Source organism: Suillus subaureus (assembly GCF_016647635.1).
Source record: "Suillus subaureus strain MN1 chromosome Unknown BJ212scaffold_1, whole genome shotgun sequence".
In the NCBI taxonomy this organism is placed as follows: domain Eukaryota; kingdom Fungi; phylum Basidiomycota; class Agaricomycetes; order Boletales; family Suillaceae; genus Suillus; species Suillus subaureus.
This window is the reverse complement of record NW_024538557.1, coordinates 1,536,149-1,561,707: the sequence shown is the minus strand read 5'-3', so window position 1 is coordinate 1,561,707 and position 25,559 is coordinate 1,536,149. Positions and strand designations below refer to the sequence as shown.

The window sequence follows — 25,559 nt, the reverse complement described above, 5'->3', positions numbered from 1 at the left end:
GACTACTGACATGGCTCAACCAGCCCATGGGCCCCAACAGCCTACCAGTCCTTTCCCAAACCCTTACGGCCAGCAAAATTTCTACCAACAACAGCCTATTCGACAAGACTATGACAATGAATCCGAGATCGGCACTCCTTACGCTAGCACCACTCGTCTTGCAGCTAACCAGCAATATTATGATTCTAACCCCTTTGCAGGTCGCGACTCTCCTTCTGATGCTGGACATGGCAGTCGCTCTTACGCACCATCTATTAACTCACAGGCAAGCCAGCCATATGGCTCCCCCTTCGCCGACTCGGCTACCTACCCATACCCGGCCTGGTCTCCCGACCGTCAAATACCAATTTCCATGGAAGAAATAGAGGACATTTTTCTAGACCTCACCCAAAAATTTGGGTTCCAACGTGATTCCATGCGAAACATGGTTCGTCATATCATACAACCCTGACATGCACAGGTACTAATCTATTTTTGCAGTTTGATTTTTTAATGCAGTCCCTCGACTCCCGCGCCTCCCGTATGAGTCCAAATCAGGCCTGTTAACCCTTCATGCCGATTATATTGGTGGTCAACATGCAAATTATCGCAAGTGGTATTTTGCCGCACAGCTTAACCTTGATGACGCCGTCGGGCAAACCCAGAATCCTGGCTTGCAGCGCCTCAAAAGTGTTCGAGGCGGCTCAGTCAAAACACCAGGCTCGAAACACTTGGACAGTGCACTGAATCGCTGGCGTAACGCGATGAACAGCATGAGTCAATACGACAGGCTCCGCCAGATCGCGCTTTACCTCCTTTGTTGGGGCGAGGCGGGCAATGTCCGCTTTGTTCCCGAGTGCCTGTGCTTCATCTTTAAGTGCGCAGATGATTACTATCGTAGTCCCGAGTGCCAGAATAGCGTGGAGCCTGTACGGGAGGGTCTATACTTGCACACAATCATCAAGCCACTATACACGTTCATGCGTGACCAGGGTTATGAAGTTTCAGAGGGCAAGTTCGTGAGGAGGGAGAGAGATCATGACGAGATCATTGGTTATGACGACATTAACCAACTTTTCTGGTATCCTGAGGGTCTAGCACGGATTGTCCTTGAGAACCATGTAGGTGATTTTCCCCCACAACATGCATCAAGCTAACATGTTCTCCAGTCTCGCCTTGTGGATATCGCACCCTCCAAGCGTTACATGAACCTGCAGCGCGTAGACTGGAGCAAGGTCTTCTTCAAGACCTACAAGGAGAAGCGTTCCATCGCGCATCTACTTGTCAACTTTAACCGCATCTGGATTCTCCACATTGCAATATACTGGTTCTACACCGCATTCAACTCCCCCAAGGTGTACGCGCCTCCAACTTCACAATTCCCTTCACCCGCAATGACTTGGTCCGCGACCGCCCTCGGAGGCGCAGTCGCCACGTTGATCATGCTCTTCGCCACGTTCGCCGAGTTCATGTACATCCCCACAACATGGAATAATGCCTCCCATCTCACAACCCGATTCATATTCCTCCTTGTCATTCTGGCGCTCACGGGCGGTCCGACGGTATACATTGCATATGTAGAGAGCCGTCCAACCCCCACCACCTCCCAGATTCCTGTCATCGTTGGCATTGTGCAGTTCTTCATCTCTGTCGTTGCGACCATTTCTTTTGGATTGTTCCCCTCTGGACGCATGTTTGGTGACCGTGTTGCTGGCAAGTCACGCAAGTACATGGCCTCGCAGACATTTACCGCGTCTTACCCGGAACTCACGCGTACTGCACGTACTGCAAGCATTATGCTCTGGCTTCTAGTCTTCGGGTGCAAATTCGCAGAATCATACTTTTTCCTCACCAGTTCCTTCAGCTCGCCAATCGCGGTCATGGCGCGGACTACCGTGCAGGGATGCAATGATAAGCTCTTCGGCAACGCCCTCTGTTCGAAACAGGTCCCCTTCACATTGACTATCATGTATATTATGGACTTGATCCTGTTTTTCCTTGACACGTACTTGTGGTACATCATCTGGGTCGTCGTTTTCTCCGTTGGTCGCTCTTTCTCGCTTGGCCTGTCGATCTGGACGCCTTGGAAAGATGTATACACCCGCCTTCCCAAGCGCATCTACGCCAAGCTCCTCTCCACTGCTGAGATGGAGATCAAATACAAACCCAAGGTCCTTGTCTCGCAGATCTGGAACGCCATTATCATTTCCATGTATCGCGAGCATCTCCTTGGGATCGACCATGTCCAGCGGTTGCTGTATCACCAGGCTGAGACTGCTGATGGTCGCCGAACGCTCAACCCACCTCCGTTCTTCCTGAATCAGAACGGCGGGAACTATAAAGATACGTTCTTCCCCGCAAACGGTGAGGCTGAGCGCAGGATTTCGTTTTTCGCTAGCTCCCTCACCACCGCACTGCCTGAGCCTCTCCCTGTGGAAGCCATGCCCACATTCACAGTCCTCGTTCCGCACTATTCTGAGAAGATTCTACTCAGCCTGCGCGAAATCATCCGCGAAGAAGACCAGAATACTCGTGTGACGTTGCTTGAGTACCTGAAGCAGCTCCACTCTGTAGAATGGGACAACTTCGTGAAGGACACAAAGATCCTTGCTGGGGAGGGCGAGGATGGAACGGGTTTGATCAACGAGAAGACAAGCAACAAAGCGGATGACTTGCCTTTCTACTGCATCGGCTTCAAAACATCGAGCCCAGAATATACCCTTCGTACACGTATCTGGGCCTCGCTGCGCGCGCAGACGCTGTACCGTACTGTCTCTGGCATGATGAACTATTCCAAGGCCATCAAGCTTCTCTACCGCGTTGAAAATCCCGGTATCGTGTCCGCGTTTGGGGGCAACACGGAGAAGCTCGAGCGGGAGCTTGAGAGGATGGCACGGCGCAAGTTCAAGTTCGCGATCTCCATGCAGCGGTTCTCGAAGTTCAACAAGGAGGAGCAGGAGAACGCCGAGTTTTTGCTGCGCGCATATCCGGATCTGCAGATTGCGTACCTTGATGAAGAGCCTGGGCCAAAAGGCAGTGAAGGCCGGTTGTTTTCGACGTTGATTGATGGCCACTCAGAGATTGACGACGTTACGGGCAAACGGAAGCCCAAGTTCCGCATTGAGCTGCCCGGAAATCCTATTCTTGGTGATGGAAAGTCAGACAACCAGAACCATGCCATCATTTTCTATCGCGGCGAATACCTTCAGCTCATTGATGCCAACCAAGACAACTACCTTGAAGAATGTCTCAAGATCCGGAACATCCTTGGCGAGTTTGAGGAGTACTCTATCTCAAGCCAGAGTCCGTATGCGCAATGGGGCCACAAGGAGTTTAAGAAATCCCCCGTTGCTATCGTCGGCACACGCGAGTACATCTTCTCGGAGAATATTGGGGTGTTGGGTGACATTGCTGCTGGGAAGGAACAGACATTCGGTACGATGACGGCTCGTGCGCTCGCGTGGATTGGGGGCAAGCTGCACTATGGACACCCTGATTTCCTCAATGCCATTTTTATGACAACACGCGGTGGAGTTTCCAAGGCACAGAAGGGTTTGCATCTCAACGAGGATATCTTCGCCGGTATGAACGCATTTGGGCGTGGTGGTCGTATCAAGCACTCGGAGTACTACCAGTGTGGAAAGGGCCGTGATCTTGGGTTCGGCACGATTCTCAACTTCCAGACCAAGATCGGTACCGGCATGGGTGAGCAGATGCTCAGTCGGGAGTACTACTACCTCGGGACGCAGCTGCCCATCGATCGCTTCTTGACCTTCTACTATGGACACCCTGGTTTCCACATCAACAATATCTTGGTCATCTACTCGATCCAGGTATTCATGGTCACTTGTGAGTCTCGATGTGTTGCACATTCGATCTGTGTTCCTGACCAATCGTAGTGCTCTTCATCGGAACTCTGAACAAACAGCTCGCGATCTGTCAAGGTGATGCTCAGGGCGATGTGCTTGGTGGTCAGCAGGGTTCTGGGTGTTATAACCTCATTCCCGTCTTCGAATGGATCAAGCGCTGCATCGTCTCCATTTTCTTGGTGTTCTTCATTGCTTTCTTGCCTCTCTTCTTACAAGGTAATTCATGCATTTTACCCTGGGCTGAGCTTTACTGACTGACGAGCTGCAGAACTCGTTGAGCGTGGAACTGGAAAAGCGCTGCTACGTCTCGGAAAACACTTCTTATCGCTGTCTCCCGTCTTTGAGGTTTTCTCGACACAGATATACTCTCAAGCAATCTTAAGCAATCTGACATTCGGTGGAGCTCGCTATATTGCAACTGGCCGCGGTTTTGCGACAACTCGAATATCCTTTAGCATTTTGTATTCCCGCTTTGCAGGACCAGGTATCTACATGGGCATGAGGAATCTGCTTATCCTTCTCTATGCTTCTCTGGCGATTTGGATACCCCATCTCATATACTTCTGGTTCTCTGTGCTCTCATTGTGCATTGCTCCCTTTGTTTTCAACCCTCATCAGTTCTCATTTGCCGACTTCATCATCGACTATCGCGAGTTCCTGCGTTGGATGTCCCGAGGGAACTCGAGGTCGAAAGCGAGTAGTTGGTATGGATACTGCCGTCTTTCTAGGACTATGATCACCGGGTACAAGAAGAAGAAGCTTGGCTTTCCATCAGAAAAGCTGTCTGGAGACCTCCCTCGTGCTCCATGGCGAGCTGTTGTCTTCTCGGAGGTCGTTTGGCCGATCTGCCATGCGGCTATCTTCGTCATCGCATACATGTTCGTCAAGTCATTCCCCAACGTCAATGGCGAGCAGAACCCCAGTCCTTTGATTCGGATAGCTGTTATAGCGATTGGTCCTATCGTCTGGAATGCTGCCGTTCTCATATCGCTGTTTTTCATATCACTGTTCTTGGGTCCCATGTTCGACAAATGGACGAGGTTTGCTTCGGTCATGGCTGCCGTCGCTCACTTCTTAGCGCTGCTTGGAATTGTCTCATTCTTCGAGTTCTTCGTACGTAATTTGATTTACGCTCTAATGACACTGAGTTGATATATGTCGCAGTGGTTCCTTGAGCTTTGGGATGCATCTCATGCAGTGCTCGGCGTCATCACTATCGTTGCCATTCAGCGTGCGATCCAGAAGATTCTCATTGCGGTCTTCCTGTCTCGTGAGTTCAAACACGACGAAACTAATCGTGCGTGGTGGTCTGGCAAATGGTATGGTCGTGGCCTTGGGAATACCGCCATGTCCCAGCCAGCTCGTGAATTCATCGTGAAGATAGTCGAGATGTCTTTGTGGAGCTCAGATTTCTTGCTCGGTCACATCCTCCTGGTGATTTTGACGCCACCCGTTCTCATTCCGTTCGTCGACAAACTGCATTCAACTATGCTGTGTGAGTGATACTGTCGAGCTCTTTACCTTTTCGTGAGTCTGAACTCGTTACAGTCTGGCTCCGCCCATCCAAACAGATTCGAGCACCTCTTTACTCGACTAAGCAGAAGAGACAAAGACGATGGATTGTGAGTACCATAATCCACCCCTCACTCTACTGGCTAAAGTCTTCAACAGATCATTAAATATACCCTGCTTTATATCCTTGTAGTGTCGGGCCTGGCATCTCTAATTGTTCTGCGTAAGTTCACCTCACATCATCCGCAATCTGTCCCTAACATGGTTGTAGCTGCTCTCTTCCGAAACGAGATCACGTTCCATTGCACTCTTTGTCAGAATATCTAATTACTGGGACACTTACGCATGGACTGGCTTGGCTTGGCATTTGTATATCCCCTTATAAGCTTTCGACTTTTTGCTTGGTGTATCATAGTAGACGATAGATCAAGCTAATCTGCATGGACAATCTGCCATTCTCGCGTACTTGCGAACTAGCGATCCTACATTCTCCACAGCAAAAACTATATACGTTCTTATCATCAGCCTCCGCTGACGTTCGGTCGGGGCAGCAACTTACTGCTGCTGTGACCAAATGGAAGATTCAACGAGAGAATTTGCAGTATCCGGAAGAACGCATGTCGGCTGAAGCACACAATTAGGCGACACGATATCACCAGTCGGTGACGGACCGACTACTTTGCTGATCGGATTGTATCAAGGTTGCGTGGTGTACGCTCTAGATTGCATGTCACTCTATTGTCACGTGAAGCCTGCTACCAAGCAAGGTGATTGGGGACCTCTCCTCATGCCAGACAATCTCGGGCTATAACAAAAAGTGCGTAATATTGCAGAGGTCGAAAAATGGCACTGAGTAATTAGTAATAGATGATATGAATTGAATTGTTGCATCGATTGTCCATGTGTACTCTTCAATGAAGGTCGCGCTCAGACATCATACGGTCTCGCGCACTATAGCTGTGACAACCGTGACGCTATAGTCATCGGTGTCAGCAAAAAATCACGGATTAAAAGTAATGGCTCACTCGTCAATTTTCTGCAAGCTCAAAACATTAAGTCCCAGAAAAAAAGTCTAGGTTAAGAACGCACCCCTCCTCTGTAATAAAGTCCCTCCCGTAAGGCTTCACCTGCGAACGACACAGATACATGAAAGGTGAGAGGCATGCGAACAAAAGCAAGACTTACGTGAAAATGGGGTCATCTTTTTCCGTTCTCGCATGCACACTTGTGCATACTCAATAATGCGGTTAGCCATCATCTGTGCTTGTACATCTTCAGAGCCACCTGAGCGAGCTACAAGAGAGCAGATAGCAACAATGTCAGGCGTAAAGACATTGTCAGATAGTCCATCAGTCTGCACTCGGAACCTTCGGCACAATATCAAGTGAGAATTGGAAACGACGCACGAATGCAATGATGATATCACCATCCCGAAGTTTGGTCTCATACTGAGCAGCCCGATTTGGCTGATCAGCAAAGTGAGTGGACGGTACCATGTTTGGCGGAAATTTTGTAAGCTGGCTATTGATGAAAGTATACAAATCAGGAAGCTTGTCAATAAAAAGCGTCTTACTATGGGCAATTGAAGAAATGGGTTTGCGGTGGTTGTCGGTATATTACCGAAGACGATCGGATGATTAGAAATCCGCTGTCACCAAGACTATGTGAAGCCTGCCTCAGTTGAGTTCCTCTGGTAGTAAAGTCCGCCTACTTTGCAGCTCGCAATACACCTGACGATGCGTTAAGACTGACTAAGCAAGCAGTACTGGATCCTTAGTAGACGTTCAGGATAGATATGTGTGACAGCTTTGAGGAACAGACCTGCATTGACAAGACGCTCCCGCAATACACCATGGTAGGCGCACTCAAGACACTTATACGGCGTCAACTCCCATCCTTCAACTCTTTCACGCTCCTCGTACTCTTGAGTTGGGTCAATTTCTGGTTCACCAGCCCATCCATGTTGCGAGTAACGATGTGCATGATACATGAGTGTTTGCGCAAAAAGTGACGGGTCAACGCCTGAGTCAACCCATCCGCCCACCCCGTCAGCGACACCAAATGATACTCCCTATCGATAGAAAGCACCATATGAACACACAGGAAATACATAAGAGGGCATGAACTTACCTACCGAACTATTTTGCATCTGTCACATAAGAAAATATCCATGCAACGACACAGACCTTTTGAGTGAAGCACGTGGCTACTAGACCATCCGGGACGCACCTCTGTCACGAAGAAAAAGTCCTCTCCTGCATCCCTGCTCGTCACATTTTTCCATTTTCCAAGCATCTCATCTCGCCAGCGTCCTAACGTAGTGTCTGATGAGAAAGGTACATGAATGCGCGATTTTTCTGGGGGCTTCGCTGCCCAGCTGGCGCCAAAATGAAACTGGTAGGGTCGGGATGGCGGGGAGGCGGGTCTTCTGCTGGAGTATGTACGTATTATTGGTCGGTTAGCACGCTGCGACACAGATGCTAATTGACAGGTGCTCTTTGGCGTGAGTAGGCGAGGCACTGACGATGACCATAGGCCAAGGGTCCCGATCATCATGAAAGGGAACAACAAATTAGCGAGGAGCGGCCTGGACTTTGATTTTGAAAACACATGACCTCCAACGCGCTGACACATCGTGACGCGTCATCAATCCAGGTTATGTACAAGCACTGATTCATTTCTTACATACTAGTCCATAGTCCATATATAGGTGCTAGGTTATATGGCTGTGTAGTTGTCCAAACAAGCCAACCTCATAGACATCTTTCAATATAGCTCTCAAGGATACCAGCAGGTGTCAAGGGGTATTCTTTCAGTTCCACTTGGCCATTCACGACAAAAGTGTTGGGCTGCATCATTATCATGCGAGGCTACAAAAACGGTAAGGCCACATGATTGCGTTTCATGGTGAACACGCACTTGTTTCTTCTTGAGAACAACATCCCGAATCTCGCCATCCCATCCTGGAAGAGGCGTGGTGAGCTTGGTATAGAAGTCCCGTGCTCCAGCACCGTCAGCTGTGCTCTTCCGGACTTGAAGGTCGATGAGTAGTTTTCCTGCAACAGCCTGTCCATGGGCCAAGCATTTCTGGCGGTCAAGCTGATGGAAAGGCATAAGACAAGATCATCTGACGGTGTGGTGCAAGGAAACTGACGCGAATATACAGGTTCTCTAGCGAATTATCTGCGCCGCGAACCTCTTCGAAAGTCACTAAACCTTCCTTAATCATGTGCTGGGTGATACCAAGACTAAGTGTCGAGACAGTCAGATGGCTGGCATATGTAATGTAGAAGCCGCGAAACTCACCGAGCTTGCATGTGTGCCTGGCCGTGTTTCTTCGTGGCAGGATCGTAGAACTCAAGAGCACGTAGACCTGCACGTGCCATTAACAAGAAGGTGATATAAACGACATCATCGCAAGTCTTCTTATCCGTATACTTCATTAGGGCTATCAATAAGTAGCACGCGCAGTGAGAGCGGAAGACTCACGCCAAAAATGTTGAGGATCGTTGGATTACTTGCGACTGAAAGCGACGCAACTTTAGTAATCGTATAACTTCACGGGACAGCTCTCCACAACTCACGGTAGAGGGCAACGGTTTCCGCACGACATTCCTCCATCGACGATGAAACTTCGCCAAGAACCGAACCGGGTGTTTGACCAGGTTTATACCACGATGTGCTATGTCACGTTCACGTTAGTTCCATAGTCTAAAAAGTATGGACATACATCTTCTTCCCAGTCAGTGGGTTAATGATCTGCAGTATGCAACTTTAGATTGCGGCCGCACTCAGGGTAAGCAACACAAACCTTCTCTGGGTCAAAGTTTTTTGAGCCGTCAGCAACTTCCTGGAAAAGCTTCCCAGATCCATGGCCTAACAGCTCGTGGTTTGCAACCTGAAGCTCAAAGGCGCGCGAATCCCATGCATTGTACAGCTCGAGATCGTCAGGATGGATGAAAGTGATTTCTTGGTCTGCGTAAAGCAAGACTAAGCAGCGCAACAAGTTGTGGCTGATGGTAAAGCTTACCCGGCGCCTTGGCTGAAAGGATGTTCTAAGAGAAAGGTAAGCATAGGACACATTACTCCCGCAAATATACTGACAGCGAGGGAGACATTCTTGAAGCCAGTCGATTCTCGGATATCGTAATAGTTCTTAGCAATATTGCTTGTCAGTGAGATAATTTCACCCCCAGCCGAGAATACTTACGGGAATCTAGGTAGGGTTGCCATCAATCAGTTACTCTCGAATATACTCCATGTACTCACATTAATACCAGCGGGAATACCTGTGTCATCTCAAATGAGCCAAATTATTTCGCGATCGAGATGCACTTGCCTCCCGTAGCAAAGTTCACAATCTCCAATGCAGTGAAATCCGGTTTTCTAAATACATCAACCTCAAAGTCCTTACCCCAGGGCAGGACCTTGATTAACTCCGGTGCATCATTGACGAGTATGTCATACTTGGCGCTAAGTTCTTTGTTCACGATGGCAGTAAAACCTATCAGAGGCAGTCAGCATTGCGAATATCGGTGAATACAAATGGCTTACCTTCCCACTCGGCACGACCACCGTATGGGTCAACATAAGTTTCAATAAAGCCTAAGTAACTTTCGACGACGGGACCGACGTCCTTTACCCAATGTTCAGAGGCAGCCTTGTGCTCCTCGATCGACCCAGTCTTGAAGCTGATTGAATTATACACCAAAGGTTATACAAGATCGCAAAACTTGAGACGTACGAATTAATGTAGCCCTCAATCATCTTTGTCTGGGTTTCACTGGCCGTGTACTTCTTGGCCTGAAAAAGAAGGTAAGAAATTAAAAGATGTAGATGGACATAAAGTTGACGCGACCTCATGCAAAGCTGCCACAGCCTTTGCTAATGCCATTGAGAAGTCGCCATACTCGACCGTTAATCTGATAGATGTCAATTCAGTGTTTATCTCATGAACGATGGATTCAGTCTTGTTGACAGAGGCCACGAGAAGGGTAAAGTCGTGGGGCCCATTCTTGCGGATACTACAAGGAAATCAGATGCGGTGGATATATATATAGCGGATTTGAGTGTCAAGTTTACCGGGTGTTCAGCACATCGACTCCGATTTTCTCAGCGGCAGCTTGAACGGCTGCAACCTCTTCGTCCATGATTGTTTGACCCAGGTAATAGTTGGAGATATGTCCATCCCTTGGTTTGCCGATGGAGAGAGAATTTTCAGGTGAGAGTGCATAGATATGGTCTTTCAACTGATTAGATTATTTCATTAGCTTGGGATATCGACGTGCATTTAGCTACTCGCCTCGTTCCACAAAGGGATGGCGTTGGCTGCATTGGCTGACTTCTCGACCACAGCAGCGAATTTTGCTTCGGAAACGCGAGGTACGATCTTCGTGAAACCGAAACTCTTGTAATTTACCAAGTTGTGCAAAACCTTGAATCAAAGGGGTCAGTTGAACGAGGTACACGACGATTTGGACGCGGAGTACTCACCTGGGATGAATATTGCAGTACTTGCTCAAAATCTTCATGGGAAATACCAGATTTTTGACTGAGTGCATCCAAATCAGCTAACTTCCCACCGGAGCTGAAGGTGAGTATGAGGAGATCGTAGAGCCTTAGCGCTTGGGGAGTCCACTGTTCTTGAATGATCCGAGCGCCTGCCCATGAAGCTTGTCCGACATAATGAGTGTAGAGCTTCTCCTTTGGTCTGCATAATAATCAACAGCCGACCCCTGGTAACGGAAATATACATACGTGAGTTGTGAGAATGACTTCGCAACCTCGACACGGCAGATCGGAGGAGCCTTGTCAGCCAAGAAGCGGTCTGCAGCTGCGGAAACCATATTTCGATGAAGTTGGGTACTGTGGTGGGAGATTGAAGACCGATAAGATCTCGAGTTCAAGACTCGATTCAGCCTGGTTCGCAGCATTCACTTAACAAGCTCTCAATTGATGCACTGGATGAAAATCAAAAGCGCGTGACTAAATGAGACGCGTCGCGTAGTTGCATGACGTCAGCAAAATCAGTCATCGCGGCATGAGTCGGCCGATAGTTTGAACTCCGACTTACTTGTACGCTAGACGAGCCGCGTCACATAAGCTGTGTCAATGCCGTGTCATGGCCCTAATGCATCTTTTATGTTCACCTAATCTAGCTATAGGAAACTCGTTCAACATGACTCAATGATGCGCTGCTCTCGCAGAGTCTGATGGACCTTCCGCACGATTCGTATTTGTTCGGCCGCCGGGCAGCATAAAAGCCAACTGCTGAAGTAGCTGTTAGCACCACAATTCCATTTCCATTCTACACAGTATGGCCGATATGACTGGTATGCCAAACAGTACGACTGTCTTGATCGTTGGTGCAGGACCTTCCGGTCTTGTTGCAGCACTTTCTCTCCTCCATCATGGCTTTAAGGATTTTGTCGTTGTGGATGCTGTCGAGGAAGGTGAGAATACCTCGCGCGCTCTGGTCGTTCATGCCGCGACGTTAGAGGTACGACATGCATCACGACTCCCGGTCATAATACACATTTGTCTTGTTTAGGCACTGGATACTATAGATTGCGGGGAAGAAATCGTAGCGAAGGGAACCAAATCAAAAGGCGTTAATTTTCGCAACCGCTCTTCAAAACTCGTTTCCACCAACTTCTCGTCTCTGAACAAACACACCCGCCACCCGTATAGTCTCGTCATCCCGCAGAATCTTACTGAGCATATTCTCGGTGAGAAACTCAAAGGCTATAGCGTGACAGTTCACCGGCCATGCAAAGTCGCCTCCTTGAAGATGAATGAAAACGATGACAATTTCACTGATGTCATATTCGAAGATGGAAAGACCATCACTGCAAAGTATGTCATCGGCGCAGATGGCGCTCATTCTGTTGTAAGTCTTGTCTCGTGTCGCTTTTACTAGTTCTGACTGTTTCTTTTTTCGCTGATAGGTTCGTCGGATGGCGGGTATCGGGTTCGCAGACCCTGAGACTGGCGAGAAGGGTGATAGGATTAACAACCTGAATCAAATGGTCCTTGCGGATGTTGTCTATGAAGGCAAAGACAATAATGACCTAGACTCGGAGTTTTTAGGTACGCTGTCGCCCGAGAGCTTCTTCCTTTCCATACCTCTGCCCAAGTCGTTCAACGACTTACTCGCCAAGAAGGGGCAGGGAGTCGAAGCTCAAATATACCGTATTGGCGCAGGTGTCCCTCTAGTGGATGGAGAAATACCGCATTCGCCGAGTAAGGAGTATCTACAGAACCTCGTTGATCGATTCGGGCCCACAATCCTTTCATCAGACTGCCTCAGTTAATCCTAACTCCACACCAGTACGCATCAAGGAAGTTATATGGTCAACTCGGTTCCGTACGCATTCCGCCATCGCTGACAAGGCCTTCGCTCGATTTGGTGGAGACGAGCTCCAGGGTGCTACAGTAGGGGGCGATAAGTCCACCACGAAACACGGTGGTATCATCCTTCTTATTGGAGATGCGGCGCACATCCACTCTCCCGCCGGCGGCCAGGGCATGAACCTTGGCATCCGTGACGCAGTGTTCCTTGGAGAGGCTCTCATAAGGCATATAAACGCGTCTGCTTCGCAGCCCTCCAGCGTCGATGCTGATTATATCTTGCATGAGTTTGCAGAGGGGAGGCATAAACGCGCTCTAGAAGTGATTGCATTTACTAAGAACTTACTTTCACTTCTGGGGACGCCAGATAAGAAGATATCATGGTTGTTCCCAATTTCGGCTACTACTGTGCGGGACTGGGTGATGTGGTTTGCCTTCAAGTTTGATTTCATGCAGGCAAGGATGGCGTGGGCGATGAGTGGACTGGGGACAAGGTAGTGAGCATTTCTTGTGGATATAATTCAATTGTGCTCGAACTTTTTACCCTCACCTCTCCCTTTTTTGATATGATTGAGGCCATTACTCGAAATTTATACCTTCACTTCTCCATTGTTTGATATTGCGCGCTCGTACACCTAGTTCACAGTAATTCCATGTACTCTTAATTAATACTTGTTCTTTTTGCAAGTGAATGCGTACTTGGACAAGTTCTGCGGTCGCGTGGAATAGTCATTTATCAAGTGGGGAATGCATGCTCTGAGAGCGAAGCGCAGAGTCAGTCTTCCCTAGGTAGACCGATACAATTCAGAGTGCAAGTAACTTGCATATGTACCACATAAAACTTCGACTTCAGACTACCTAATAGGTCTAAATCTCTGAGGTGTGTCGGGGACATGCTACACACCACCATCAGCCGCGGTCGATACACGCACGCCTTCCTGAAAGGTAATTGAAACCGTGACGGGTCCTGCATTGGAGTTGGCTACGAGATTAGCGTGATATTTTTGAACGCTAAAGATGAGGCATGGTCCATCTGTACGAGCGCGAAAATCTGACGAACATCCACATACAGCTGGGTTTCCATGGAATAAAAGTACCATAGAAACGGTGAACCGTAGTCGCATGCAGAGATAGATCAGCATACCGAGATCGTTGAAGACAAACAACCGAGGTTGAAACAAGAAACGGCAGTAAGGCTACCATGCGCAGAATTTCAGCGACAAAAGATAACTACATTGAAGTGCAAGTTCACCTTGTGAAGCAAACCACGTGAGTTTGTATTTACACCATGAAGGAATCCCTAGTGGTCCTCCCTGTCGATCGTTCGAGTTGTTGCAATTTACGGAAGTACTTTAGGGTAATCCGCGCTGCGCGAGGACCTCCCGTATAACGTAAAGGACCCAAACTATGGCCACGAGAGGTTGAAATTCTACCTCATATGCAAGGCTGATTGGTGCCAGAGAGGGTTAGCCCCTCTATCATTCATGAATCAAGTTTGATCCACTTAAGTTTTTCATAAAAGAGCATACCTCCTAATTAAAATATACCTCATGCCCATTGTGGTAATTACTCTACAAGGGATGTTGACAGCCAGGAAAATGACAATGAGAAATATTAGCATCCTTCTGGATCCTTGACGCATGGCATGTAGCCGAGCGATCATGATCGCTTGCGTCATGTTTCAGCGAGGTCAATAGCACTGATGTAGTGCAGATATTATTCCAATGTATCATATCTATATATAAAATCAGCATAACTTGCCAATCGCACATAAGTTACCTACACCGAAATATAGAACAGTCATGAGGGACCGACGTTGCCTCTGTCCCAATTCAGTTGTATGAATTTCTTTTGACGTGGGACACTGCCCACCCAAACTGGTTCAATCCATAAAACCAATCTTAGCCAGATGATTGCTCCGAAAATGTCATTTACCTAGCTCTTGTCCGAATGTCAATGCTAGACATGGCATGAGGATATCAGTGTTTCTTAAATACCATGTTGCTCACTTCAATTGTACATCACCCTAGAAGAGAAGGCAAGCGCAATCATGATTAAATCGAGACAACGCCAAACGGGTTTTCACGAACCTACAAAATAACTGTAAAAACGAGTCGAATCAGTTGTCAGCCACCAGCTGTGATAATTTGAAACTAATGTCATATTCAAGGGATGGGAGTAAGGGGATGGTGAACTTGATGGTCGTATAACGGGGGCGTTTCTGCTAGATATACCACCACCATCTTGCGCCGTAATGTGAATGAATGTTCGTTCCTGTCTTGATTCACAGCCATAAGCACTATCATATGAAACGAAGTAGAACTAGAAGTCCTCGGTTGGATCGAGTGGATGATTATGGGTCTGCGAGGCGGTGTTACACACGCGGAATACTTGAACAACACGAGAGTTTGAAAAGGCGCGCGCGATACCAAGTGTGTATGTTCTTGCCAGATTTGGAGGAGTTCCGACCAGTTAAATCATCGTTCTAACACCGCCTATGCGAGATATGTCCACCGAAGAAACCTGCCGGCGTCTCAATGATTCTCGATGAGCTTATCGGCACTCTCAACCTGAGTCGCTGCCCCGGTTCGGTGGAGGATAACAGCTCATCCACTGACAAAGTCTCCGAGTCTGAACAAGGCCCGACGTTCTCAGTATGACACCGGAACGCAGAAATAGAGACAGGACAGGTGCAAACGCAGCAAGCGTTGAACAGAAGACTCGGATGCCCCATGCTGGCCACGAACACAATACCTTGGATGCCCCGCAACATTGGTCGTCTCATGCCCTTTGCCTCGGCATCGGGGTATAATGTCATAAGGATTGAAAGAAATATCGTAAGGATCTGAGTGCGAATCTGATGAATGCTGATGCAAAACGCACGATAACGAATCCATCACGAGGTGATTCATAGCGATGTTGCGTCATTTCGCACATCCAAATACATCCAGAATAATGATGAGAAGTACATACTGTCTGTGATCTATGTGGTTGGTCTGTGAGTATACGATACTGGCATCTCCAGCCGACATTGAAATTGAGATGGTGGGGTTGAAGAGAAGACTCGGACATGCCTGAGAAGCCACCCAAATCAGCTCGCCGGAGGGCACCAAGAAGTTGGGGTGTCCAAAGCCTTGGCATCTGGAGATCAAAGTTAACCGGAGAGTCAAGAAGATCCTCGAGTTATTGGATATGTCAGTGTGACTGAGTGAGCATGGGTAGATAATCAAGAAATGTCTAGCTACCTGCAATGATATGGGCGGCTGAGACAAGAGGAGAGGTTGGCTATCGGTTCTAACCTTCCACAACCTGACGTACTTTGTCTCAAGAAGCCACGACTAGTAGTACAACGGAGACAGAAGTGAATCTCCTGCTTATATAAGCGTCGTACACATATTCACCAACCAACTCAAGTTGCTTTGCTTCCTATCTCTGTTTCCAAACAATGGCGACTCCACCTGCTCGTAAGGCCGTACTGGATCTCTACGCCTCCACCTTGCGGACGGCGAAATCATTCAATTCATATAACTTTCGCACCTACTTCGTTCGGAGGACGGAGGACACATTCCGTGGGATACAGGTATGTTCTGACTCAATAATTTCAGCAAGAATAGTATCCTGATGTGATTGACTTAGGCAGAACGAGATCCCATCAAGCTCTCGCAAGCATACAACGAGGCTGTGAAGGAGCTTTCAGTATTAAGACGGTGTGCAGTCATGAATCAGCTGTATGGCGGTGAGCGGCTGGCTGTTGAGGAACAGAGTGACGTGCGTACCCGAGGAGATGCGTGAGCTAGGATACTACCAGATACTAGGCGTGGATGATGAAGACATAATAAAGAGCATGTTAGCCGCAGTGCGCACTGCACAGAATAGACAACAGCAGGAAGACAACATGTTCTTACATTGACTGTCACATGGTCAGCCCTCAACAACATGCTGTTTTCTTGCTTTAATGAGAGTTTGTTCTGATTTGCCGACGACTGTATTATTATGCATTTGTAGAAGAGATATGTAGCTCAGATCGTTGTATTACAAAGATTTCTGGTTGCTTTGTGAAGTACTTCAGGAAGCCGAGGATCCGCCCCACGGCCACTTGAACCACCACCAGCTTGCGCCAGACCGTGACGAAGTACTCTGAGGCATCTGGCTTTGATCGGATGGTAGCGCTTTCGAGGTTGAGTCACCCTTGGCAACATTCGTATTCGAGTCCCTCCCTGACAAACCACCCTCAGTCTCTTTCCACTGCCTCTCCGCAGCTTTCAGCCGGTCCTCAAATTCCTTTCGATCCCTGCCAGCACGAGCTTCCCTATGCGCCTGTATTTCGTCGAGTTGTCTCGTCTGTCTTGTTTCTTCGCCGGCAGTGGAACCCAGTGCGTAGGTTCCTGCACAGACAGCGGCAATAGTTGCACCTTGAGCAATGACACGAACACGTAACCAATTATTCAGAGATTGGGAGTCGCCCCGTCTCATTTTGACGGTAGCCATGATCAATGCACCACATGTTATAAGGGTACCTAGTACAGCGCGAGTCGTCAGATTCGGAGGACAAAGTGATTGGGAAATGTCGTAGCGTGCGCACCGATAGGGACTAACGGTTGCTCCCTGAATTTTCTCCAAGCTTTCTCCTGATAGGACTCCCCCGTGTGAAGGCTCGGGGTAGTCGGAACAGCAGCGGGAGAGGTGGACATCCTGGACACAAATAAAAAAACAACTAGATATTATAATTGAACCAGTGAGCCCGGGAGGGTGCAGCGCAGACGATACAACCTCACGAAATTAACGTTGCAAGCAAGTTGTAGGTGGTTATGCAGGGTGTTGCAGGCTGCAATCCCGAATCCCGCGTTCACGGGACATTCCCGACCAATTAGAGCATAGCTATTTTGACGCGGTCTCGTGACGCGCCTTAAACGCGCCTTCAATGAATATCACGGTGGTCCAGCTAATATCAGTGACTTGAATCGACGTCTTCAGTTCGATTCTTACGCGTTTCTCAATATATATATGGTCAGGTAAGTAAATACATTGATCTCGAAGTGTTCTAACAGGTTTTCGCTATCCCCCTAGTACCTGCTTTACCGTGAATGATAATCACAACAATCCTCGTTTGGAGATTTGAACTTGCAATTCAATTTTGCAGGTTCTATTATTCGAAAGCGTGTTGAAAATTGTGGTGAGTTCCTGCTTTGTTACAGATTAATTGTCCATGTCTTCTCTCTGCTCGCAGCTCGTCCTAAGACTCCTAACGCTTCTCACAGTTTTTTTAGCCCTCTCGGACGTTGCCTCACCCTCTGACATCTTCGCCACCCCTACTACAATCTCCCTGTATCTTCTTTCAGCGAGACGAAGTTAGTCAAACTACCAGCTTCTTCGGCGCCATGCCAGGTCATGATGCGTGGCTTCCAGCGGAGAGCAAATATGGGTCAGTCATTGATATCGGTATGTATATACCCTCGCTCGTTTCATCACTAACATCCTTATTTGCAGACCTTCGAACAACTCGTTCGTCGTTCGTGTGTCAGCATTCAATGGGGCCGTCGTGTCAAAATTATCACCGACAACTAGGGTTATCGTATAATACCGTCTTTACCAATGTCTCTTCGTGAAAATAATCACTCTACAGTGTTGGTGGTAGCACCAAGGACATGTGCATCAACCCACTATTTTGATAGGTTACATCGTTACAAGGGCGAAACGCACTAAGATGTGAGCCATCAAGAGCATACTTCTGAACAACCTCTGAATGCAGTCACTGACTATTTTCTTCAGACTTCGGAGAGCACCATGATTTTCTTACAAAGGAATCTGTTTCAGCGCTGCAGGTCCATGGCAGCGTGGGCACAGTAGATGCCTATTTTATATCCTGTTAGTTTACTCTACCGATGAAAAATTGAAATAGTCATTGCATGAGACCAGATACTGTGACAGAGCCCTGAGGATTTTTCTACAATGGTACATGCGAATTTTGGTACCACAATACTATTCCGCGCATCGCGATATTGTTGCGCGAGGTTTTGAGCTTCGGACAAGGTTTGCGGTGCTATTTTCCCCCTCTCGAATTAATTTGATTTGATTTATTTCATTGAGTGAAATGTATATATATGGCTCGGCCGCCTGAATCGCTCGTTCTTCAGCCATGAGTTATCCGCCTTCGCTTCCGGACTTGAAGCTTGAAGAGGGAACAACCCGTGAAACGTCACCGGGAGTCCAAAGGGGGGAAACCAAAATAGTGTTTAGGAGTCGGGACTTGCTGTAAAACCAAAAAAAAAGGTCGCGTTCTCCTCGGGTGTCGGTCTGGATAAAAATGGTATAAGAATACGTATACGTGAGCCTTCGGACCTGACTTGGAATATATACCCGCATTTGTCAATGATAATGACGTGTTTGGCGTGCTGCTTCCTCTGCGTACCTCCAAATAGGTCCTCATAGATGTTTTATCGGTATCTATGCTAAGTAGCGCGCTACTTTTAGGACCATAGAATGGGCGTTGTCAAGCGCTACCGATGGGCATGCAATCCCATGCACTTTGGAGAGCTGCGGGATCATGTAGCTATGCATCGTTAAGATTGATGAAATAGTAACCCACGAGCACTACGGACACAAAAATACACCGTAGTAGGTGCAAGGGCCACATCTGGGAAGGAGAGGTGCGTCGGTTGCACATTATGGGGGGTCTACAGACGACTATAGCACTGTACAAGGTCTGAATATAGTTCAACTGTTGGCATGGAAGGAGACACCATTAGCAATCCGACTGAGATGAGAACAAAAAATATGTGTTGTTTCCCCGACGAACTCATCATATTGCAGGACCGATGCCGCACTGGCTCGCATGGGTGAGGCTTTACGCGGAGCGGCGGCACTGATGCTCGGGTGTGACATGTGAACTTGAATGTGACGCCTGATTGACGCCTTGACTGACGAGGCAGAATACCCACCACTTATACTACATCGTCACGTAGCGGCGCTGGGAAGCGCCACTCCCCGACCCCAAGAATAATGGCAGCAAACAGCACATCAATATACATCAAAATCATTCACCTTTCACCAGCGTAAACATTCGGTAACAAGCACACCAAACTCATGTGCGAGAATCTGGCGGATAAACGTCACCCAAAACACTCCCCCCCGCATGAAATAGGCATAGTGCACGTTGCCGAACATGATTCGCGAGTGCACTGTATGTTTTTCGATGAGAGTCCGTTGTAGAGTATGCGATAGCGTGGCGTAAATCGATGAATACCGTCGTCTGGACGTTGGTGCGGTTCAGCTTCTCTAAATGGCGAACAGGATCATCAACAGATGCCGAGATCCATGGTGAAGACATTGACTAACGCAGTGACGAGGCAGAATACCCACCACTTGTGCTATAAATCAAATGATAATCGCCGAGAGTCGGTGTCAGAGACATTACGAAGCCTCGAACGGAAGAAATGGTAAGGAATGGTTTTCCTTCTATTAGGGAGATCTGCCTGCTGGAGAAGGCTATAATGATGAGTATTGCTAGAAGCTGCATTTCCGGAACAGATTCATAGATCACTCCTGCTTTCCAGCATCCATACCGACTGGTAGGACCGTATGGAAATTGTCCGACGTTGCAGGTGGCCTCGTTAATACCGGTGCAAGAGCCACCTCAGGCTGATGGAAAACTCGTTCTCACTATCATTTTATCATTCTTATTCCTCAAGACAATGTCTCTACCTGAGAACACAACGGTGCTTATTATCGGTACAGGGCCCGCTGGTCTCACAGCTGCTCTTTCTCTCGTCTACCGCGGGTGTCACGACTTCGTTATTGCCGATGCCGCAGTCGAAGGACAAAATGCATCACGGGCTTATTCCATAAACTCTGCAACCGTCGAGGTATGTTGACGCGTGAGCGTTCATAAGAAGGCCCACTGATGACCTTATGATCATAGGCATTAGCCAGCATCGATGCAGCAGACGGCTTACTGTCTCAAGCCATCAAGGCGAAGAGTATTAGAATCGCATCCCGGGGTTCAGAGATATTTGAGGCCAAATTCGGTCCTCTAAAAAAATATTCTGCCCACCCTTACCCACTCATTACCCCTCAAAATGTGACGGAACTTGTGCTTGGGCAGAAGCTGCAGAGCCTTGGGGTTCAAGTGCAGCGTCCACACAGGGTGGTTGGAATGAAACAGAACGAGAAGCATGCCCGCATTACCGACGTCTCCTTTGACGACGGTCAAGTCATCAGAGCTAGATACATCATGGTGCAGATGGCGCCCGCTCACTGGTGAGACTTCAGTCCCTACCCATTTAGCTTTATGGAGTGTCTGACAACAATCTCCAGATCCGTACCATTTCTGGGATTGGGTTCTCTGATCCAGAAGGCCCAAATCTAGTCAGTGATGTACTCTCTCAAATGGTCGCTGCAGATGTTACATTCGAGCCCGAGCCTACCGGCCCACCAACCCTCGAGGGCCACCTTAATGGCACGGTTTTCTCAGACAGCTTCTTCATGCTTATACCATTCGGCAACCGCTTCAATGCGGAGCTGACGCGAAATGGAAAGCCCACCACGAAATCTGTCTTCCGTGTAAGTTGCGCCATACCGGTGAAGAACGGAGAGCCACCCCATGCGCCACCGAAGGAGTACATTCAGGACATGATCGACACATACGGTCCAGCATGTATAACATCGGATCCTTCTCTTAACCAGACACCTGTTAAGATCGACCAGCTGGTCTGGTCCACACGTTTCAGAACTCATTCAGCGATCGCTGACCGCACCTTTACGCGTCTTGGCGCTGCCATTTTCCTAGTCGGTGACGCAGCACATGTACATTCACCTGCAGGTGGCCAGGGCATGAACCTGGCTATCAGGGACGCGATCTTCCTTGGAGAGGCTATCACAAAGCACATTCAGGCCTGTGCAGAAGACCCCGATGTGGATGATACCATTTTGCAGGAAATTGCGGAAGCGCGTCACGCGCGAGCGCTGGAAACCATCGGCTTCACCAAGAGACTTTTGAAACTCGCAAGCCTTGGGTATGATCCATATGCTTGGTGGATGCCGTTCAGTTGGGCCTCTATCCGCGACCTGACGCTAAGGGTATTGGGCAAATTTGATTTCGTGCAGTTGAAGGTTGCATGGGGCATGAGTGGGCTTGGACGACACTGATCGCGTATTTTAGATGGCATTTCATCTGTTCTGTAGACAGATACTTACAAGCCATTTGCATGTCTTTTTAACAACAAGATAGATATAAAAGCCCAGAGTGATGCATTGGCGGTGACTTGTACCACTAGAGGAGGGTTCAGCAATGATTGACAAGCTTGGCCGAAATTTACGGACCACGTCGTGTGCCTGTGAACTATCATCGATGAAAAATGAAAGTTTAGCGCCACACAGCGACAACAGTGACTTAGTCTTAATCCTCCATTCCACAGCACTGTACAATGCAATGCTATTGGTTCAATTGTATGTACTGTAGTAGACTATTACAATGAAACTGTGTAGTGACATATGGATGGAGGACGGAAAAAATAGGGACGGGACAGCAGTTATTGATTATGATGCATGGCAGTAAAGGCGCTGACAGGCTGACTCATTGATTAACTATCAGAGTGACCGGGTGACAGCGGGCACGGGATGCACAAAAGAGGCAGGCAAAAATGCTGATGGCCCATCATATATAGATAAGGGGGGAGAGTACAATCTTGATAGATTTTGTTGTAGTTGTGGTCATGATGATTGAAGGTGACGGCATTGCAACGTTGAGGATGGGCACGCACCGACACTAGGGCAGGAGGGGCGAGATGGCATGAACATCAAGAATAACGGCGTAACTAAGAATCCGTTCGATTAAGCCGAGCGGCTTGCACACACCCTATTCCTCATCCCCCGGACTGGGGCCCAGAGTCGGTGACAGACTTGCCCTCAGACTGTCCATTATGGGATTTTGCCAGCGATGGAGAGCGCAGGCGGCCACTTCATTCACGATCTTTAGGAAGCGGAAGATAAGCGGAAGAGGCAGTAATCCGACAGCAAGATGTGTAATGCAGGAGCAACCTTGAACGTTTGAACCTTCACATCGCGGGTGTCATCGGGTATGTCCCGCGACAGGAAACTGATATCGAGCATACAACTTGAAGTGCAGTGCCAACTCGCACAGCTGCAAAATGTCGTGAGCATGTGATGATAGGTATCATTAATGAATGATGGCATAAGTATGTTGCGCCTTGCCATGAGCTCAGGGCCGTCAATCAATTGCTACCGAGTATGTATTATCGGTTACTGTCAGTATTCGTTTGCACGCTACCGATATACCTGGATCTGCGTTTATTCTGGGTGGGCGTGTAATCTGGGGTATGCTGGACTGCCAAGGACTGCCGACGTCAGGGACAGTTGAGCTATTTGTGGGGAAATTTTGTTCGAAAATGAAGGGTCGGTGATGCGGTGCCCCGTGCCGCTATAACGATTACATACCGGCCTGCGTTAATTCAGGAAATCAGCGCATGAACTCAAGATGAACTGGTCCGAGCGCCCACCGCCTACCGCCTCCGCCACCCCAATTATAATAACGTTTGACTATCATGCGCCATGCCCATAACATATCTTAATTGATTCTGAATGAGAATAGTATGATGCAGATAAGATGCGCGAAATACCAAGCCATGCACAACAAATAATGAATTCAATCTAAGGCTCTGTTTACTTTTCCATTTGCTTCCGTGTCGCTTCACGCACACGAACATAGTTATTCCAAAGTATTTTCCACTCTGCTTCTGGTGTGCCTTCCCCAGGCTCACCAATGCCGCCAGAACGATCTGCTGCGACACCTGCCCACCCCAGAGCGCGTTCATAACACTCAAGGGCGCGTTCCGCACCATCTTTCTCGCCTTCCCTAAGTATACCCATGAGATTCCAGGCTTCAGCAGCCGTCCGGCGAGCATCGCGGAGGAGGCTTTTAGCTGGTTTTTGCATTGCAGGCGATTTAGTATACACGGGAACTAGGGATGCTTCCGAGGCGGGCGGATGGGGAATTGCCGAGCCTGGTGCGTCAGGATGGGTGAATGGGAGACCTGCAAGGGCGAGAGCAACTCGCTCGGATGATTCTGCAGCGCGCGTGAGCCATTGTATGGAGTGTTCAGGTGCTGCGCGGAGGGCGTAGAGAACTTCTGCGAGGTGAATGGAAAGCAGAGACGATCGATGAAGCAGAAATAGTGAATGCAATGCCTGTGGCGGAGATGCTGTTGAAATTCTGGAAGGAGACGGAATCGAGCGTAGGAGATCGAGTCCGGACTCCTGTACATGCTGCGCTTGCTTAAGGTGACCAGAGGTGGAATAGTAGGCGGAAAGTGATACCAACGTGGAAGCAAGCGTGCGTTGTGCACTCGGAGATGAAGGGATGGTCTGTGCTAATTCAGGAGCCAAAAGATTTGCCTGCTGAGTGCCCTGGGTGAGGCTGATGGTCCGTGCCCACCATGCAAGCGCGTCCTCGAAGTCACCGAGACGATAGTCAAGGTCCCCGAGTTTTAATGCAACCCGTGCAGCATCTGTGCCCTTGGCGGGCAGCCCAACCCACACCCGCTCATACCAGGGCCGGGCCTGTAAAAGTGCACTCCTCGTCCCCATACGCTCGAGAATAGAAGCGTGGCGGGCGAGTAGCTCACCCATAGTTTGTGGGCGTAATTTTCCGGACGACACTTTGCTTTCGGCAATACTGATGGCAAGAGCCATAAATGTTTGGGCAACCTCCAGGCGAGCCTCTATAATGTCGGGACTACCTGTACCCTGGGAGCCTCGTCCTGAAAATGTGTTCGAGCGGCTGATGATCGCTCCTGAGCCCGTTCCCCAGTTCTCGGCGATCCATGCACTACGAACAGCGTGCCTGCCTTTGAATCCAAGTGCTATGTCTGTCCCACCTTTGTCCCCACCTGACCACTTCTCAGCCTCGTGGTCCCACTCCCACCTGCGTACTTCGCTATCTTGATCGCATGCGAGTTCGACGTTCTCCACCCACATATGTAAACCCTCGAATGCTGTCCAGCCAGTGATCCCGAGTGCCAAAACACCCATAAGGGAAAATTTTGCCAGGCGCTTGAAAAAGTCCAGAGTAAACAATGTCGATTGGGTGAAGGGGTCCTCGATGAGCATGGGTTGATCTGCAGTTGCATCTTTTCGCCATGAGGTGGGCTGATTGCCCGAACTCTGTGATTTGAGCCGACGATGTCTAGGTACTAGGGGTGCATAGATACGCAGCGGACGAATAGGCAAGTTTGTTAGTGCTCTGAGCATTGGACTGTTTGTAGCTCAAGCTTAAAGCTTGAAGATTTGATGAACAGCAGAAGTTTCGGAAGATTGTGAGAACTTCGTGTCAGATGAATATCTTGATGGGAGGTTGACCGCTCGGCGCCCAGCTGTGTTATTGATGCGGAAAGCTGAAAGCTAAGACCACATGAGTTTCGAAGTTTCAAGGAGTGCTTCCGAATCCAAAAGATATGAACCACTAGTCCGACGATGTCGGTGTTCATGTGACATTCCACGTGATTGGTCGTGTATTTCCTAAAGAGGGTGTCTTCACTTGCGGTGGATTTCGGGACAGCCTCATCACGTGGCCTTCGTGTGGTAGCACCAAGACAAGCTGAAGCAAAGTTGAAGGTAGCGAAAGGGCTCGCAACACTACCCTAGTAACAAGTGTTGCTGTGCTTGGCTGTACTCCTGTCATCTATTACTGCCGTACCTACCTGCAAGGAAGTAACGTGTGTAGCATCGGTAGAACTACAGCATGCGTTTGTTTGTGGATTCACTTAGAGCGGTGGCAACAAACATCCGTACACGACTCGGATCGAAACATTAATATTGCGGGCGGCAGCAGGTCAA

At 48.6% G+C, this 25,559-nt stretch overlaps 8 protein-coding genes across 8 annotated transcripts; 4 read left to right on the top strand and 4 right to left on the bottom strand.

Annotated features, from left to right (window-relative positions):
* Positions 1 to 10: 10 nt before the first annotated feature.
* Positions 11 to 5,687, top strand: BJ212DRAFT_1474468 (glycosyltransferase family 48 protein; the record flags this gene model as incomplete). The annotated part of the gene is made up of 9 exons (XM_041339094.1): positions 11 to 431; positions 499 to 1,100; positions 1,149 to 3,828; positions 3,879 to 4,064; positions 4,117 to 4,961; positions 5,013 to 5,343; positions 5,397 to 5,470; positions 5,520 to 5,583; positions 5,632 to 5,687. The coding sequence occupies 9 exons, from the start codon at positions 11 to 13 to the stop codon at positions 5,685 to 5,687; spliced, it is 5,259 nt and encodes a 1,752-aa protein (XP_041200154.1).
* Positions 5,688 to 5,891: 204 nt separating this feature from the next.
* BJ212DRAFT_1311460 (phosphatase 2C-like domain-containing protein) lies at positions 5,892 to 7,922 on the bottom strand. The gene is made up of 10 exons (XM_041334024.1): positions 7,590 to 7,922; positions 7,495 to 7,509; positions 7,182 to 7,431; positions 7,072 to 7,132; positions 6,934 to 7,020; positions 6,767 to 6,881; positions 6,546 to 6,714; positions 6,450 to 6,487; positions 6,386 to 6,396; positions 5,892 to 6,334 (listed from the first exon to the last, which is right to left on the bottom strand). The coding sequence occupies exons 1-10, from the start codon at positions 7,914 to 7,916 to the stop codon at positions 6,295 to 6,297; spliced, it is 1,113 nt and encodes a 370-aa protein (XP_041200153.1). The 5' UTR covers positions 7,917 to 7,922; the 3' UTR covers positions 5,892 to 6,294.
* BJ212DRAFT_1311444 (peptidase family M49-domain-containing protein) lies at positions 7,923 to 11,390 on the bottom strand. The gene is made up of 20 exons (XM_041334023.1): positions 11,118 to 11,390; positions 10,854 to 11,070; positions 10,663 to 10,794; positions 10,443 to 10,609; positions 10,219 to 10,384; positions 10,105 to 10,163; positions 9,915 to 10,051; positions 9,700 to 9,864; positions 9,630 to 9,649; positions 9,571 to 9,576; positions 9,465 to 9,515; positions 9,391 to 9,415; positions 9,172 to 9,335; positions 9,091 to 9,119; positions 8,945 to 9,042; positions 8,850 to 8,884; positions 8,667 to 8,797; positions 8,515 to 8,608; positions 8,280 to 8,459; positions 7,923 to 8,230 (listed from the first exon to the last, which is right to left on the bottom strand). Exons 1-20 carry the CDS (start codon positions 11,291 to 11,293, stop codon positions 8,114 to 8,116), a joined length of 2,169 nt encoding a protein of 722 aa, XP_041200152.1. The 5' UTR covers positions 11,294 to 11,390; the 3' UTR covers positions 7,923 to 8,113.
* A 304-nt stretch (positions 11,391 to 11,694) lies between these two features.
* BJ212DRAFT_1257456 (uncharacterized protein) lies at positions 11,695 to 13,208 on the top strand (the record flags this gene model as incomplete). Its single annotated transcript, XM_041329857.1, has 4 exons — positions 11,695 to 11,859; positions 11,911 to 12,249; positions 12,308 to 12,668; positions 12,691 to 13,208. 4 exons carry the CDS (start codon positions 11,695 to 11,697, stop codon positions 13,206 to 13,208), a joined length of 1,383 nt encoding a protein of 460 aa, XP_041200151.1.
* A 2,947-nt stretch (positions 13,209 to 16,155) lies between these two features.
* Positions 16,156 to 16,502, top strand: BJ212DRAFT_1256476 (uncharacterized protein; the record flags this gene model as incomplete). The annotated part of the gene is made up of 2 exons (XM_041329793.1): positions 16,156 to 16,290; positions 16,347 to 16,502. The coding sequence occupies 2 exons, from the start codon at positions 16,156 to 16,158 to the stop codon at positions 16,500 to 16,502; spliced, it is 291 nt and encodes a 96-aa protein (XP_041200150.1).
* A 447-nt stretch (positions 16,503 to 16,949) lies between these two features.
* On the bottom strand, positions 16,950 to 17,350 carry BJ212DRAFT_1209915 (hypoxia induced protein conserved region-domain-containing protein; the record flags this gene model as incomplete). The annotated part of the gene is made up of 2 exons (XM_041329211.1): positions 16,950 to 17,227; positions 17,293 to 17,350. Coding segments are annotated over 2 exons (336 nt in total), but the record flags the coding sequence as incomplete, so codon positions are not given.
* Positions 17,351 to 20,401: 3,051 nt separating this feature from the next.
* Positions 20,402 to 21,854, top strand: BJ212DRAFT_1474463 (uncharacterized protein; the record flags this gene model as incomplete). The annotated part of the gene is made up of 3 exons (XM_041339093.1): positions 20,402 to 20,572; positions 20,629 to 20,943; positions 21,024 to 21,854. The coding sequence occupies 3 exons, from the start codon at positions 20,402 to 20,404 to the stop codon at positions 21,852 to 21,854; spliced, it is 1,317 nt and encodes a 438-aa protein (XP_041200148.1).
* A 1,533-nt stretch (positions 21,855 to 23,387) lies between these two features.
* On the bottom strand, positions 23,388 to 25,533 carry BJ212DRAFT_1443409 (uncharacterized protein; the record flags this gene model as incomplete). The annotated part of the gene is made up of 2 exons (XM_041337823.1): positions 23,388 to 24,887; positions 25,507 to 25,533. The coding sequence occupies 2 exons, from the start codon at positions 25,531 to 25,533 to the stop codon at positions 23,388 to 23,390; spliced, it is 1,527 nt and encodes a 508-aa protein (XP_041200147.1).
* Positions 25,534 to 25,559: the final 26 nt, after the last annotated feature.